The sequence below is a fragment of the Indicator indicator genome, chromosome 3 (assembly GCF_027791375.1).
Source record: "Indicator indicator isolate 239-I01 chromosome 3, UM_Iind_1.1, whole genome shotgun sequence".
NCBI classification, from domain to species: domain Eukaryota; kingdom Metazoa; phylum Chordata; class Aves; order Piciformes; family Indicatoridae; genus Indicator; species Indicator indicator.
Window position 1 is genome coordinate 12,871,531 of NC_072012.1, and position 18,244 is coordinate 12,889,774.

An 18,244-nucleotide genomic window follows, 5' to 3' on the forward strand; every position below is an offset into this window, starting at 1 on the left:
TGAACACCCTTTCAGTAAAGAAATTCTTCCTAATATTTGTTCTAAACCTCCCATGGCACAATTTTAGTCCATTTTCTCTTGTTCTAATATTGTATACTAGGGAGAAGAGACCAACCCCCACCTCACTATTATCTACTTTCAGGCAGTTGTAGAGAGTGAGAAGGTCTCCCTCAGCCTTCTCTTTTCCAGACTAAATAATTCCAGTTCCCTCAGCTGCTCCTCATAAGACTTGTTCTTCTTCAACATCTTTGTTGCCCTTCTCAATGGAAGAAGATAGAAATCCTTATAGAAGGACAGAAGGCTGCCTAGGCAGAAGGATGCAGATTTATATAGTAATAACCAGAGAATAAATTAATTACTCTTTTATCATGGAATTACATAATCATTTTGGTTGGAAGCAACCTTTAGGGTCAGGTCCAGCTATTAACCCAGCACTGCCAGGTCACCACTAAACCATGTTCCTCAGCACCACATCTACACATCTTTCAAATACCTGTAGGAATGGTGACTCCATCCTTTCCCTGGGCAGCCTGGGAAGCTGCCTATGCACTGCCCTGTGTTTTCCATGGCCTTGCTTGTTCCAGTTTTACTCTGTGTTATTCTGAAGCTTAAGCATGGTTTTCCTTTAACAAACAACAGACTTTGTCCAAGTAGATAGAGAGTTATCTTGTCTCTTGTACATAGACCACCTGCCTTGATGCACATGTTCATAAGTTTTACTATTTCAAGACTAGGAAGTTACTCAGGAAACACCAGAACTGAGCCTGCCAGCACATCTCCAGCAGCACCTCTCCTCTGAGCAGATGTACCTAATGACACAGTCATCTACTATTTTTGTCACTAGTCACTCCCTTCATCCAGTGACCAGAAGGCTCCTGCTCTCCAGATCATTACTTTTCCTTCTGAGAGTGTGTCAAAGCAGGAAAAGGCTGAAAGAAAGCTAATGTTGTGTCTCTATTTAAAAAGGATAAATGTGATACTTGGCTAATTATGGCAGCCTGACCTTGATCCTTGTGAGATAATGGACCAGCTGAGAAAGACTTTATTAATAAAGAATTAAAGGAGGATAAAATCATTAATGTTGATTAGCAGTGATGTGTGGACTGACTTCAGAGGCAGGATAGTCTTAGGCTGGGATCAAGCTCTCAGCAGACATTGGTTATTTCCCAGCACTGCCTGTGGGGCCTGGAGGAAGTCACTTTGTTCCCAGTCATTGGGGTTCAGCAGTGAGCCATGTGAGAGGTGGCTCATTGTCTTCATTTAGCCTCTACTTTTTGAGTATCCCTTCTCTGGTGATCAGCATCACTCCTCACTCTCTAACCTTCACAACACTGAATTCACAGACCCAAGAGGCTATGGCAGCTGAGCTAATGATCTCCTACTGATCTGTGGGTCTCCCTTCCTCCAGTGCTGGGTCTACACACCAATCTGTGCAAGCCACCATTGAAATTGGTAGCTGCTAGAGTGCACAGGGCTCAAACAGGGCCTCATTTCTTCCATAGTCTGAGGACCAGCCTTTTCCCAGGCACCAAAATCACTTGCAATATCTGACAAAAGGGAGCTGGTATTTTGTCTGGAGTGCATGGAAGACTCTTAACTAGAAAGGAGCCCCTAGAAGTGACAGCAATGCAAGAACCCAATTACTCCTTTGTTGTCTCTGCAGATGTTTGCACTTCCCATAAATCCTGTTGCTTTCTCTTCATCAGATGCCTTTAAAGTTCTGAGCTTTTTCTTCATGTATTATTACTTTTGCCATGCCAATAAATGAGCACACCATCAATCAACCTAACAACATTGTAAACTTAGAAAGTGCAGATAAAATATATGGTGCATTAAAAAATTCTTTGACCGGGTGAGCTTTTTTGTGGCTGGTTTGATTGCTGCTGGTGCCAATGTAAATTTGGGGGAAGTATATCCAGAAATTTATGAAGCTTGGAGTCCTGCCTACAAAGCATTGACCTGATTCCACTTTATAACTTAATAACATTGCCCAGCACTCTTTGTGTAAATTTTAAATATAATTTTTATGATGCTAAGAATTAGTGGTGTAATAATGTAAACACATCGTGGACTGTAACTCATCCCTTCCCCCGCTGCACTGGGAATGCTGAGCTCCTTGCTGCTTCATTCTCCAGATTATCCTGGGGCTGGGAGCTTGTGCAAGAGTTTAAAAGTGATTCATGGAGGGAACCAGCTTGTCAGCCCTGGAGCCTGAAGCCCTTTCTTTGCAGCAGGGCTTTGTAACTGCTAAAAAAGCATCTGATTTTGCTCAAGTAGTGTCACAGTCTTGACCTAAGGTGACCATGCTGAGGTGCCAGAGAGAAGTTCAGGCAATACATTTCAGGCAATCTCTGCTGCCTCTCATCAGGTGACTTGTTGTTTTCCTGCTTTTTGTCCAGGTGAAATCTAATTCTTCTAAAATCAATGACAAAAAAAAAAAAAGATATCTTTTCTTTTTGCTTGCCTTTTTTCCCCTCTACTTTTCTCCCTTCCCTTCCCTTCCCTTCCCTTCCCTTCCCTTCCCTTCCCTTCCCTTCCCTTCCCTTCCCTTCCCTTCCCTTCCCTTCCCTTCCCTTCCCTTCCCTTCCCTTCCCTTCCCTTCCCTTCCCTTCCCTTCCCTTCCCTTCCCTTCCCTTCCCTTCCCTTCCCTTCCCTTCCCTTCCCTTCCCTTCCCTTCCCTTCCCTTCCCTTCCCTTCCCTTCCCTTCCCTTCCCTTCCCTTCCCTTCCCTTCCCTTCCCTTCCCTTCCCTTCCCTTCCCTTCCCTTCCCTTCCCTTCTTAATATAATCTAATTATTAAATAGGGCAAAAGGAAATGGCCTCAAGTTGTGCCAGGGGAAGTTTAGGTTGGACGTGAGGAACAATTTCTTCCTCAAAAGGGTTGTCAAGTCCTGGAACAGGTTGCCCAGGGCAGTGATAAGACTCTCCATCCCTGGAAGAATTTCAAAACTGTGTAGATAAGTGCTGAGGGACAGAGGACACAGAGAAAATGGTACATTGCAGCTAAGCACATGAAGAGATGCACTGTCTTTATGTAACACATGAGTAAATAACAGTTTGAGTATCTTTTTTCATGGTATCCTGAAGGGCTTGAGTAAGTTATGGTCCCCACTTAGACTCACTTTTTGGTCATGTTCCTTCCAGTCAAAAGGCTTGTATAAAGCACCAGGAGATGGGTAACTGGATGCTTTGAGATCAGTAATGGAGGAATTGGTGGTGGTGGCTATGTCTTCTGAATGGGGATGACTCCTTCTCTTCTGGGAAAGGAGGGGTGAAAATCCATTGACAAGAACTGAGTTTATATTGCCAGAAGTGCCTGCAGTGCAGTCATCAATAGATGAGCTCCATTTTCCTTCTGTAGAAAATGGAGATCCAACCAATGCTACCAGAGACCATGAGGGAGCAGTATGAAGGAAAAATAAGAAAGATTTCCTGATTTGAATGCTCTGGATGACAGGAGATGCACAGGGAAGACCAGTGAACTGGGACACCAATATAAGGCAGAGATTGTTTATAGGTGGGTAGGTCACTATATTAAACCTTCATGGGTGTTCTACCTGTTCCCATGTAGGATGTCTGCCATTCAAAGTAGATTGGACCCATATTCTTTTGGATAATAGAAAGCACTTTGATGAAGCTTGGGTTCCTGATCCTGGCCATAAATGGTAACGGAGAATTAAACTGTGCAAAGTAAAGTCAGAAGAAAATCCATGAAGTATCATGAGGCTGTAAAAGATCCCTACATGCTTCCTCCCTAGGAGAGGATGATAAATAATTTAGTCAGTCTCCATTTTATACTGGAAAACAACATGGTGAAATCTCCTTTAAGTCATAAGTATAAATGTATGAAGCACCATAAAGAATCAAACTAATTAGATCAGGGCTAAGACCACATAGCCCTAGAGAGGTTTCATCACCCTCTTTGACTGAATTCTCATGATGGCTTTCACTGGGGACTCATTCATGTATAGCTGTGATGAGAGTCATTACATATATGTGAGAGAAAAGGAGAGAGAGGGTTCTCATATTTCTGAGACTTCATTATTTCTGCAAGCTACAGCACAACACATTTGGAGGCATTCTATGAGGAGTTATAAATAAAGAAAATTAAACTAGCATTGACCCAATGAGTACAGCCCATTTCATGCAGCGTTTTTCACTGCAAAAGCTCTCTGGCTTGATAACTGGCAAAATTTGGTGATCTGAGGTGTGCATCACTGCTGATACGAGTAACTGGCAAGGGTGGAAGATATTATTTAAAAGACTGACTCATTTGAAAGCATTTAAGGAGTAGAATGAAGCCACATAGACAAAATTACTCAACAAGAGTCTGCTTTCAAATGTGTTGCCCTGGTACACATTAAACCGGATTTTAGCTCCTCTGGACTCTGAAACAGCTCTTCTTAGAGTGAAGGAAAGGTTTAACTTACTATATACCAGAGACAAAAGGGACAGGATTGTGCCCTTCGTTAGCAGAGTTGTTGGCCATGGATGTTTTTATTTCTCCTACATCATGTGAAAATTGTACTTAGCTAACCTAGGTGATGTCCATCACAGAGGAAAGGTGAAGAGAAACTGCCTCCCATGGAAAAGGCCCACAATAACTCTGTTTTAAGGACTCTTCTGCTTAGGTCCTGCTGCAGGGTCCTCTGAGCAGGTTGATATTTTACTCTCAAAAACGCAAATCTGACCAGGCAACCAAAGCTTGACATGAACTGTAAAATAAGAACTATGTTTGAATCCAAACACAGAGCCTAGTCTAAGCTCTGAGATTTTATGCAGTACATCACCCAATGAAATTGCCTTTTTTCCCCCACCCTGTTTCAATTAGAAAGAACATTAGGTCGATCAGATAAAGCCACATTGGGAGGATTTCCTCTTTATGGCGCTCGCCTCTTCAATTATCTATAATGAACTTCCTCACAGCACTGCAAAGCTTTTTATATGCAAACGAATCCTGTTTTGGGGCTGCTGCAATCACTGCTTGTTAATGAACTTGAAACAAGTGTTATCGGAAAGGTTACAGCACCAGTGGTGGAGGGGGACAGGATAAAGCTAGAGAAGAAAGACCAGGCTGAAGAGCTGGGATTGGCCTGCAGGTAACATAGTGGACTATCTTCAACCCCCATCCTCCAGCCCCCTTTAGAAGCTTTTCTATTTGACAGACATCAAGCAAAATGCCCACTCTTGGGAAACGGCTGCTCAGCAGCAGATAGGGCTTTCCCATCCTCCTGTCCCACTGATTCACTCTGCCAGTGTATCTCCTTCTCAACTCCTATAGCTGGGGAGGGGAAAAAAAAAAGGGAGATGATGTTGCCAAGGTCTTTTCTAATGCCAGGAGAAGGGAAATGAGGTGATTCAGAGGCCCCCAGACATGTTGGTCAAGTGAAGAGGAAGGGTGTTGAACCCATATGTTCCCAAATGGTATTTGTATGTGGTATCTGCTGGTGTGATCATAACTGGAAACTCTTACTCCTGTTTTAATATAGGCTAGGCTACCTCACTTCCCTTCCCTCTGGGCTTTAGGGGTCTAAGCCACTCAGAATTAGATCCTGCCTCACTTTCTCATGCTAAATATCTACTTAGCCCTACAACTAGCCTTAAAATCATAGAATCATAGAATCAATAAGGTTGGAAAAGACCTCAGAGATCATCAAGTCCAACCTATCACCCAGCACCTCATGACTAACTAAACTATGGCTTCAGGTGCCACATCCAATCCTTTTTTGAACACCTGCAGGGACAGTGACTCCACCACCTCCCTGGGCAGCACATTCCAATGGCAGGAACAAAATAATAGTTGTGAGAGAGGTGCTGAATAGAGATCTCAACCCCAAAGGGGCCACTCTACCTGCAGGAGCATTCTTCCCTGTCAGTGTTGTGCCAATCCACATTGTACCTTTTATAGTGCAATGAAAATCTTTTGATGGTAGTTTGACTAATGAGGTCAGATGAATGCATCTTCTCCCATATATATTTACAGCAATTTGTCTCTGACCACACTTGTCTGTGTCTGTGTGTCCACTGTCACCAATGCGGACGCCTACAGAAGGATGCAGCTTGATTATCAGAGGGCTAAACTCTGTTGCTGCCTAGGTTGGTGCACATTTGAACAGCAAATGTTGCATGCAGTTTGGGTTTCACATTAATTCCAATGTGCCTTGACAGGGAGAGATCATTAGACTCAAGGTTGGAAAGACTTTTCAGACTGTCAAGCCTTGCCCTTTTCTCTGCCACTAACCATTGTGTTTCAGCATTGGTAGCTCCCTGGGGACGTTTCGTCATGGGACAGGACAATAGCAAGAGCAGAGAATGTTGCAACAGAGTGTAGCTCCTGAAGAACTCCTCTTTCCTCTCCTCTTTGGCTGTGTCTTGTACATGATGAGATATAAGGCAGCTTCCAGTGCTCATACACTTAGCTTCCTGGAGCATCCTCACATACCTGCTTGTTGAAGTGCTGCTCGGCACCAGAATGCCCAAGACAGCAGAGAATCACGGTGGTGAAGCCCATCACTGAAATGCAGTACCACATGGGCTTTCTGCCTTCCATTCTTACACCATCCAGCCAGGTTAACATAGTGGCCTGTTAAGCCTCATTCCTTGGTAGCACTTACTAAGATAGGCCTTGTGCTGGATTTGCCTATACACATGGGGACCAGACCCAAAACAGTTTATCTCCATCTAGCTCCAGTCACTGTGTGTTTGACTCTCTTGGTTCTGGTGTTAGCCTGAGTAAAGCCAATTGAAGTCCATCAGCAAGTACTTACACCATTAGGACCAGCCTATCAATGCAGATGAGACGTGAGTTGCCCCAGATGGCTTTTCAGCTTGGTATTCCCACTAGGACTGAGGAAGGCTTCTGGACTTCACTGCAGTGATGTGCTGGGTGGTTACTGGATTTTCTTCCTGCCTCTGGCCATCCATCAGCTCACACTCATAGTGTGATGATTGATGGCTTTTGTAATTCTATTCCTGGTTGGCGTAACCACAGACATTGTACATCTAATCCATTTCTTTATCTTCCTAAGATCTTTGCTTCAGTAAGATGTTTCCATCATCTACTCTAATATAAAGTCCCAGATTCTCATAAGGCAGAAGGTCCACTTTTGAGCCTTCCAGTCTCTTTCCCTACTTTCCAGCTCTGGATGAGTCATTTTCCTCCTGAAATCCCCTGCCTACACCTACAGATTAAATTTGCACCTCCTTACATAAGTTGCCTGATTCTGCTTGCACCAGCTAGGCCTGTCTTTAACTTTGGACAACCCGGCTTTAAGTTGGACAGGACAGGCTGAAATGGTGTTGCAGTCACGATACTGTGGTGTTCTACAGAGTGTGCCAAATAGTTTTTGGAGGAAAACAAAAACAAAAAACAAAAAAAAAAAAAAAGGAGACAGGCTTTTCCTTGACATCTAGGAGTTGAAAAGTCTTTAAAGAGGGGACAGCCAGGCATTCAGAAGTGATCAAGGCAACGTGGTCTGTGCATCTGGGATGCTTGTATTTTGCAGCCTGTTGTAGTGGCTTTTTGAGGGATCCCATTTTATATCCAGCTGCCTTGGATTAGCCAGGTGAACACTGCAGTCATTTCCTAAAGAGCTGGTAGCTGCCTGGAACACTGGAATTTGACAGCTGGCAGTTGCCTGATTGTATTGTGAAGAAGCAGCACATTGCTGCTCCAACTAAAGCTGTATGAATTAATGAGTCTTTGAATGCAGCCTTCTGCATTACAGCTTCAGGTGCCCAAACATCTACCCATATGGTGGACCCACCAAGAGGGAGTGGATTCTCAACCTCCAACCACTCGTCATTGCTCCTTTGGTAAAACGGTGGCAAGCCTTACCGAAGGGTCTCCACACGCTGCATAACGGAATCCAGTTTCGTGGGAACTAGATTCACCCATAATAGATGTTTCTGGAGAAGAAGGGGCTGAGGGGAGACCTTACAGCTCTCTACAACCACCTGAAAGGAGGTTGCAATGAAGTGGGTGTTCTTTTCTCTTAAGTAACAAGCAACTGAACATGAGAAAACGCCCTCAAGTTGCACCAGCGGGGGTTTAGATTGGATATTAGGAAAAATTTCTTGACTGAAAAAGTAGTCAGGCATTGGAACAGGCTGCCCAGGGAGGTGGTGGAGTCCCCATCCCTGGAGGTGGTTAAAAAGAGTGTAGATATGTTTTAGTGGAAATTGTGGTGCTGGGTTGATGGTTGAACATGATGACCTTAGAGGTCTCTTCCAAGCTTAATGATTGTCAGATTCTCTTCTATGGCAAATATTCTGTCCCCTTCTAAGTCAAAACAAACTCTCTGTTTACCAGCCCAGACTCTGTAGCTTACCACATGCCTTGCCAGAGCTAGCTGGAGCTGTGCCTTTTGTACAATGGTGTGTTGGCTGTTGAGGGAGCAAGGAATTATGCTCGGAATTTCGCTATATTCACATCTCATGTCATGGCATTGTGATTGGGCTAAGTCCCTGGAGGAAACATGATGGCTTTTCCGCTACCTGATTAACAGAGCAGGTACTAAAAAGCACCAGAGGTAACTTCCCTGGGTCCTGAAGGTTGAAAGCCTGTAGTGCAAAAAAAGAGAGATAGGAAAGGATGGTCTGTAAAAGAAATCCTCCCTCACCTGTTTATCTGAGCCTTCCCAGCAGCGCTCTTGGATACGCTTGTAGTCGGCTGAGGCCCTGGGAGGTGCCAAGGCTTTGTAATCAATTGAAGTGAACCATGAAGTGAGAAGGTTTGAGAAGCATCAGAGGACTCCACCTGGGGCTGGGAAATCCATGTGCTGATTTAGTGTGTTGTTTTTTTTCTCTCCCTAGGACTGTCCCCAGCTGCTGCAGGCAGAGAAGATCCTGGTGCCGGTGGAAGTGATCAAGCCGATCACACTGAAGGCCAAGAACCTTCCCCAGCCACAATCAGGCCAACGAGGCTATGAGTGCATCTTGAACATCCAGGGCAATGAGCAGAGGGTACCTGCCTTGAGGTTCAACAGCTCCAGTGTGCAGTGCCAGAACACTTCGGTAAGTAAGCCCTAAATGTTTGGGGACAAGGAGGACCAGGAGGACCTAGAGTACTGTCCCACTGGGAAATGGGGTTGTGTTGCAGCCCACAGTCCAGGATTTGGTAGCTTGTAAACTGCCCTTTATGGCCCTTTTGAGTTGGATGGTATCTTACAATCATAGAATGGTTTGGTTTGGAAGGGACTTTGAAAGGTTGGCTAGCCCAAATGTCACCACTCAGTAGCTGCTTCTGCCCTTGGATGCCAGTATTTGCCCTTTCTGGAGCACCTAAGCTGTGATCCATAGACATTACCAGCTTAACCTGCTCATATCCTCACAGTGACACATCTTTGTGTGCATTCAAAAGGACAAGGTGTTGATGTCAACATTGAGAGTTAACTTTACTATGTGGGGTTTTGGTGATGGGGCATATAAAACTTCATGAAACAATGTGATAGATGCCAGAATGTAATGGGCCAAGAGATGGGTGAGATGCTGAAGGCTTGAGACAAATGAAGCTGCTGAGAGATCTGGAAAACATGACTGATGAGGAGGAGCTGAGGAAGCTGGGATTTGTTGACTCTGGAGAAGAGAAGGATGAGGGGAGGCTTTCTTGCTCTGCAATTATGTGAAAGGAGGTTGAAGACAGGTAGGTGTTGGTCTCTTCTCTCAACTAACTAGCAAGACAAGAAGAAATGGCCTCAAGTTGCACCAGGGGAGGTTTAAATTGGATGTTGTAAAATATTTCAGGGATTGGAACAGCCTGGGCAGCCCAAGGAGGTGCTGGAGTCACCGTCCCTGGAGGTATTAAAAAAATGCGTAGACACGGCACTTTGGGATATGGGTTAGTGGGCATGGTGGTTGATGGTTGGACTGGATGATCTTAGAGGTCGTTTCCAACCCTAATGATTCTATGATTCTGTGATTCAGTGATTCTATGATTCTGTAAACCTTCCTCCAGCCACTGACTGTGCATGACCTTTGGTTTATCTGTCTCTGCCCACTTCTGCTTTTCCATCTGCAACGCGAGACCATGTAACTCCCTCCCCAGTGCAGGCTCTGTGAGTCACAGCGGTGTTGTCACTGCAGCAATGCCAGTTTTGGGAGCAAACACTGGCATCTTCCAGGAGCTGTGCATATGCAGTGGTGCTCTCTACTTTCTGAAGGTTTCTCCATGAGATTCATGTCTCCAAGATGAGTCATTTTCATTGCTGTTACTACTAGATGATTTATTAATCAAAGAGCTAATTACAGGCTTTAGCCACTTCACTGCAGTTATGCCCCTCCATGCCAGGCAGTGCTTTTTAAAATCCATCACAACATCTTCTGCTGCATTAAGCAGTGTGCTGAAGGTTATAGACAGTTCACACATTTATGATCTGTGGCAAGCAAATATCTTCTCAGTGACACTTCTGTACCTATTTCTTTGTCCCTCTCCTCCCCTCTGATTGTCATTACTGCTAACTGGTCTGTGAGCATGCAGGTTTGAGGTTTCACGTCTTCAGAAATTATGAAAATATTACACTTTAAAAACTGTTGGGTTTGGGGGTTTTGTTTGGGTTTGGTTTTTAATTTTATTTATTTTACAATAGTGAAAACCTGTGGTTAAAGGGATATTACACAAACCTTGGCAGAGTCTACAGATCTGTCCAAAGAGTATTAGTAGGGAAAGGGAGCAGCCACCTCTTAGAGTGAGAAATTCTCTGGCATACCTAGAATCATAGAATGATTTGGGTTGGAGGAGACCTTTCAAGGTCATCTACTCCAACCATCTTGCAGGGATCAAGGGCATCTTCAGCTAGAGCAGTTTGCTTAGAGCCCTAAACAACTTGACTTTGAATGTTTCCAGGGATGGGGCATCTACCACCTCTCTGTGCAACCTGGGCCAGTGTTTCACCACCTCAGTGTAAAACATTTCTTTCTTATACCTAGTCTAAATATTCCTCTTTTAGGGAGACTGTCACCCCTTGTCCTGTCACAACAGGCCCTGACAAAAAGTCTGTCCCCATCTTTCTCATAGGTTCCCTTTAAATATAGGAAGGCCACAAGTAGGTCTTCATGGAACCTTCTCTTCTCCAGACTGAAGAACCCCAACTCTCTCAGCCTGTCTTCTTATCAGAGGTTTTCCAGCCCTCTGATCATAGTTGTAGCCTCCTCTGGCCCTGCTCCAACAGGTCCATGTCTCTCCCGTGCTGAGGACTCCAGAGCTGGCCCCAGCACTGCAGGTGGGGTCTGAGCAGAGCAGAGGAGAGGTACAGAATCCCCTCCCTCCACCTACTGCCCCTGCTGCTCTGGATGCAGCCCAGGACACGGCTGACCCTCTGGGAGGTGAGCACACATTGCTGGCTCCTGTCCAGCTTTTCATCCAGCCAATGCCACCTGATGGGCTGAGGAGAGAAGAGACTGACTGCCTTAGTAGTCCTGGAGGGTCTCTTTCAGCATCTGAATTTGTGGTATCCAATGAATGACCCTGGTTTTGAGAGGTAATGATTACTATTCTCTGCATGCTGCAAGAAGTTGATGGTGCCTAGGACCAATGACATGGCCTTCAATGATTCCCAGAGCTGCATTTGCTTATGGGATGCCTGAATGGTGTGACAGCATCATGTTAATTTTAATATTTGTTTTCATACCAGAACATTCAAGGCTGCTCCTGAGCTTTGCAGAGTGGCAGGGCTGAGTCTCAGGCTAGTGGCAAAGCACTCCATGACCATGCTGCTGTGTGGTATCTGTAGAAGACTTGTCCTATGTTTGGTGGTGGCTCAGGTGGAATTTTCGTCAGAGAAAGAGGCTTATTTTGGAATAAACTCAACTTCTTTCTATCCTTTTTTCTGCCTCCCCTCTCCCTGTCTTTCTCTTTCCTTATTTCTTTTTCATTTCTTCCCTTTTCTTTTGAAGACACTTTGACTCTCTTATTTGAGTTTTTCTTTTCATGTTCTTCTTAGAAATGTTATTTCATTGTTGGTTTGAATTTTTCCAGATACTGAGAGATGTGGAAGGGAGAGCCAGACAAAAGAAACCTTCACACAGATACAAAAAGGGAATAGAGAAGCCCCAGCTGTGTTAGAGCAGGTGGCAGAGGACATGGACAATAAGGAAAGAGTGCTGCAGTTATGTCTCCATCATGATTATTTCCTTCCCTGTCAGAATTTACATTCAGTCTGGAACCAGTGACACAATGAGATTCTGCTCCAAGGGTCACCTGGCTTTAGAACCAGCTGTATGAGCTTGTTTGCAAATTGAATCCGCCCTCTTCAACAGAGTTTTTTACTCAGCAGAGCTGCTGGATGAGACACTGAATGTAGCACCTGCATTGCAGACTTGGAGAAGGTCCAAAGGAGGGTGGGAGGACGTGTTGTGATGGTGTGTCCCTGAAGGAATGCAATCCTGCCAGCAGATCTTTCTGTTGGTGATGCGTGCTAGACTAAGCAATCATTCTTGGCTTATTTTCCTTCATAAGCCTCAAGATGAACCCCTTTCCCTTTGTACACTAGGCACCAATGAGCTCAAAATTCAGCTCTTGCAGAATAACTTCTGCAAAATGCAGGACTTTTCCTGCTTTCACACGGGGTAGGAACAGGAGAAAGACTTAGCTCTTGGCTTTCCACTGCCTTCTCCCTCAAGATTTACACCTGGGATCATGAACCATCTTAAGCAGGCACTTCTCTAAATGGCTCCAACTTCATTTAAAGAATGCTATGAGGACACCCAGGTGGGACCAGCCTATCTGATGGTGTGTCAGTAATGTCATATCCAGCACTGATGGTGCCTAGGTGCTCAGTCTAGTCAACAGCCAGCTCTGTCTCTCCTCCTGTCTTTCCTGGAGATGTTTCATTTGATAACAGCAGTAAGTCACTGCAGGCAGTGCGCTCTGGGACAATTATTGTGCTTGTCAAGTGGTTTGAGACTCTCAGCTCTGGGCTTTGTCCTCTATCACACCACCCAAGGCATGCAATTATCACTCAGAGAGACCCTACCTGCCATTCCTTATTGCACTTATGATAGCTCTGCTGACAGCCTGGGCACAGAGTGATGGGAAGAAATGAAAAGGCAGAGAGGTAAGGAGGCATATAAATAAGTAAGTAAAAATGTCAGCAGGAATGGCTGAAATTGCAGGATCTATTAGTGCAGAGAGCAACCTCCCTAGTGGGGAACAGTGGGAACCCCAGCACTTGCAATCAGCCCAATACCAGCAACATGTGGTATGAGGAACAGGGAGATGGGTGAGAGATGACCCACCTTTACCATGCCAGGATCATTGCCATTAACTGCTTCAATGACTCAGCCAACATTCTTGCTTGGTGTGACCCTACCCTTTGCATGGCCTTGGCACAGACTGATTTTCGACAGCAAAATCCCTGCTGATAATTTGCCTCAAGTCCATCACAGGTTTGTGTGTTGTGAGACTTTGGATAGTCCAGCTGGAAGTGCTGTCTAATCTAGGGATAGAAAAATATATTTGTCATATCATTCTACTGGAGCAAAAGATTTCAGCAACATTTGACTCTGTGGCTGGCTCACACAGTAGAGTGATAAAACATAAAATCAAACAACAGAAAAGCAGAACTGGGAAAGAAAATGAGGAATTGTGGGAAAAAACGCTTATGGGTGGCCAAAGGAAGTCAAGCACAGGGCTGTAGGCTGTAAATTCACATCTCAATTATTGTGATGCATGATTATTATTTAGCTGCACTCAAATATCCCAGAAAAACCCCAATCAGGATGTGGGCTTTATTATCCTGGGTGATACCCAGACAGAAAAATTCAGTCCAAGCTTTGGGAAGTGGAGTTCAAAGAGATGTGGTGACTTGGGCAAGAAGTTGTTGAATAAATGATGATTTTAAAGATCTATTCCAACCAAAATGACTCTATGATTCTCAGTTTTCTACCTACAATTTAGGGCTGGAAAATTGATGCAAGGAGGGATTAAATGGCCTGAAATTGCATCAGGGGAGGTTTAGGTTGGATATTAGGAAAAATTTCTTTACTGAAAGAGTGGTCAGGCTGCCCAGGGAAGTGGTGGAGTCACCATCCCCAGGCCTGAGATGTACATAAATGTGGTGTCAGGGAAGATAGACTAATGCTGAAATGTTGCTAAAATGACGCTGTCTGCAGATGGTCCCCCACTATTGGACACAGGATCATGGAATCATTTTGGTTGGAAAAGACCTTGAAGATCATCAAGTCCAACAATCCTCTAACTGTACCAAGTCTGGTGCTAAACCATGTCCCTCAGCACCACATCTCTGCATCTTTTGAAAGCCTCTAGGGTTGGGGATACAACCACCTCCCTGGGGAGCTTTTTCCAGTGTTTAATAACATGGCTGAGGTATGGAGGGGAAACATCATGTAATTGCTCGTGGTTTATTGTCCTAAGTGTGCCCAAGCCAAACTATTAAAGGGCTTTACCCTCTGATACAGCATCCCAGTGGGATACAGCAAGATGTCAAGCGTGGATATGGATCAGCTCTGGGGCCCTCAGTGCAAGGAAGACATGGACCTGCTTGAGTGGGTCCAGAATTGGGCCACAAAGATCAGGGTGGTGGAGGACCTCCCATGTCAGGACAGGGTGAAAGAGTTGTGGTTGTTCAGCTTGGGTAAGAGAAGACTCTAGGGAGACCTTCCAGCAGCCTTTCGGTACTTAAAGGAGGCCTATAAGAAAGATGGAGAGAGACTCGTTATCAGGGAGTGTAGTGATGGAACAAGTTTGAAATGAAAGAGATAGGTTTAGATTAGATATTAGGAAGAGATTCTCTACTTTTGAGGGTGGTGAAACATTGGAACAAGAAGGTTCCCCAGAAAGGTTGTGGATGCAAAGGACAAGGGGCAATGGATGTAAGCTCAATCACAGGAAATTCTCAACATGAGAAAAAAGTTTTTTTGCTCTGAGAGTGACGGAGCACTGGAACAGGCTGTCCAGAGAGGTTGTGGAGTCTTCTTCTCTAGAGATCTTCAAAACCCTCCTGGATGCATTCCTGTGTGACTTGCCCTACATAATCCTGCTTTTCAGGGGGCTTGGACTTGATCTCTGGAGGTCTCTTCCAACCCCTATCATCCTATGATTCTATGCCCCATCCCAGGAAGTGTTCAAGGCCAGGTTGGATGGAGCTTTGAGCAACCTGATTTAGTGGAAGGTGTCCCTCCCCATAGCAGTGGGGTTGTAACTAGGTGATCTTTAAGGTCTCTTTCAACCCAAAACATTCTATGATTCTATGACTTGAACAAATTATGTAGCTTCAGAGGTCTGTGAAGATGAGTTCCTGTAATGCAGGGTGCCTGTAGTAACAGGATGCCCAAAACAGACAGGAATTTGCAGATTTCAGTATCATTCCATAAAGGCAGCTTATTTTTGCATAGCTGTGGTAGGACTGGTCACTGATTTTGGAACTGTCCTCTCAGTCTGAGCATAGTGAACTTCCATGAGAGAAACAGTCAATATATTTATGGTAGCTTTTGTACAGCATCTGAAGCCACTAACATGGCCAAGTGATATGATGGGGTCAGGCCATCTTGCAGGAGTATCAATAGTGGCAAAGAGTTTAAGAGGCAAAAAGCTGGTACTTGGGAGTTCAAACTACACTCTGCTACTCCTGCAGATTGCAGCAGCTCCTTCTAGCAGATTTTTAGCATTTCCTGATGAGAGGCAGTCTGCCTTTCTGGAAGGGCAGACTCTCTTTCTCAGTTTGGGCTTCTAAATTGCCTGTAATTTGCTGCTTTGATTTGCATGGTGAGAATCCAGGTTTGGCCATATTAGTAGTCAGGTTTACATCTTTTGAGCAGTTTTGCCTGTGCTAGAGAAAGTTATGCAAGGCAATTTTTACATACAAGCCCTAAAGGTATGGATGCTCTTACCTGTAGTATCCAGGAAGCTCTGGTGTCCTGGAGATTGATACACCATCCCTTTTCCCTTCTCTGAAATGTATTTCCATCTTATTGTTATAGCTGGTCAAATCCTTTTCAAAGACCCCTACTGAGTTCAGTGAATGGATAGTCACAATAAGTTAGCAGCTCCTATGGTCTGAAAAGGACAGAGAATTTACTCACAGGGACCTTGCAAAGTGCTCTGTTTGGCTGTCCTGCAGCCCACGAAATGGCTGAGTCACAAAATTACAGAATTACTTTGACTGGAAGAAACCTTTCAGATTATCAGGTCCAACCATTAACCCAGCACTGCCAGGTCACCGCTAAACCATGTGCCTCAGCACCACATCTACAAGTGGTAGACCAGGAATTGCACTAGGAGTAAACTCATTCCAGCTCCCAGCTGGCTTCATCCTTGGAGCTCTTCCATGGGGATCCTGCTGTTTATTCCCCCGCATTTGTTTCCAATTCTGGATCAAGTCTGCTGAGTTAACAAGTTTAATATGTGTTTGCCCCCAGTGCTGCAGACAGATAAGATCTGAAATCCCAGCTGGGCTCCTGCTGCTGGCACTCAGATCTTCAGTGGGATGAAAGGCTCTGGGAGACTCCAGCTGCCTGTCCCTTGGCTTCCCTGTCTAGGCTCTAACAGCTAAATCCCAACACACACACATGAGGCTCTGCTGAGACAGGAAGCAATGCTTTCTCAGGCACCTGCAGACTCAACATCCAACTTAGAATCATAGAATCAGTCAGGGTTGGAAGGGACCACAAGGATCATCTAGTTCCAACCCCCCTGCCATGGGCAGGGACACCTCACACTAGACCAGGCTGGCCAGAGCCTCATCCAGCCTGCTCTTAAACACCTAAGAAGGTGTTTAAGAAGATCACTTAAGGGTGATCAGTGGCTCTGTAGAAATGCTCTTTCCCATTCCAAACCAGCATTTGCAAAATGTTGTACAAAGTAGGCATCCACAAAGCTCTGGAGTGGCAGGAGATTATTGGATTCAGTTTTGGGCCCCTCGCTAAAAGAAAGACTTTAAGTTGCTGAAACATATGTGGAGAAGGGTAACAAAGATGGTGAAGGGTTTAGAGAAAAGTCTTATGAGGAGCAACTGAGGGAACTGGGGTTGCTTAGTCTGGAAAAGAGGAGTCTGAGGGGAGACCTCACACGTCTCTACAACTATCTGAAGAGAAAGAAATTTGTAGTGAGGTGTGGGTTGGTCTTTCCTCCCCAGTATCAAGTGATAGAAAGAGAAGCAATGGCCTGAAATTACACCAGGGGAGGTTTACATTTGAAATTAGGGATAAAAATTTACTGAAATGGTGGTCAGGCCTTGGAACAAGCTGGCCAGGGAGGTGGTGGAGTCCTCTGAGGTGTTCTATAACCATGTAGTTGTACCTCAGGACATGGTTTAATGCCCATGTTAGGTCAACAGTTGGCATCCATGAATTTAGAGGTCTTTTCTTGCAGAAACAATCCCATGATTCCGTGATTCTATTAATTGTTCTGTATTTCATAGGTGTTCTTCTTCACGCTCCTTTCCCCATCCTTGCTCCTACCTCCAAAAAGCTGTGAAAAGCCAATGCTGTGAGTCCAAGAGACTCCGCATCGTCTTGCATCTTGCTGGCAGTGACACCGTGTCACAAAAATGCTAATATTGAACAAGACTGGTGGATTGCAAAGGGCTCTGCTAACCTGCAGCTGCTCATTACTTCCATGGTAACCACAAAGCTTGTACCCATAAATACCTTAAAACTAGATTGTAATCACAGGGTCTTGAATATTAGTGGCTAATTGTGTTTAGTTTGTCCAAAGAGAAATTACCGTTCAACTAGCACTCACTCTACTGTAATGGACAGAAATCACCAGATATGATTTGCTCCACAATTAGATGTCAATTAATGGATACAGAAAAACCTGCATCTAAAAGGCTCAGAGCTTTGGCATCTCTGTGGAAAAAAACATTCTGAGACTCTAAATGATGGGAAACTCTTTAGTGGTCTCTAAGATATGCCCAACCAAATCAGACAGCTTACTGAATTATAGTTAACCCTGTAGTGGGGAAAACATCTTTTTCTTTGTATCAACCACAAACACAGGCTGGAGCAGCCTTGTGGAGAGGGGTTTGTGGCTGCTGGTGAGTGACAAACTGAAGATGAGCCAGCAGTGTGTGTGCATAGCCCAGAAGGCTGATCGCATCCTGGGCTTCGTCATGAAAAACAGGACCTGCAGGTCAAGAGAGGTGATTCTGCACTTCTGTTTTGGTGAGATCCCATCTGCAGTGCTGGGTCCAGATCTGGGGTCCTCAGCACAATAAAGACATAGGTCTGATGAAGCAGGTCGAGAGGAGGCCATGAAGACGTTCAGGGGCCTGAAACACCTTTGATATA

At 44.8% G+C, this 18,244-nt stretch overlaps 1 protein-coding gene across 1 annotated transcript in view; it reads left to right on the forward strand.

Annotated features, from left to right (window-relative positions):
• Nucleotides 1–18,244, forward strand: part of PLXNA4 (plexin A4) — a 497,373-nt gene that overhangs the window by 382,821 nt on the left and 96,308 nt on the right. Inside the window, exon 9 of the mRNA XM_054399894.1 lies at nt 8,813–9,013. Within this exon, the coding sequence (XP_054255869.1) occupies nt 8,813–9,013 (201 nt within the window). The remainder of the gene's footprint in view (nt 1–8,812; nt 9,014–18,244) is intronic.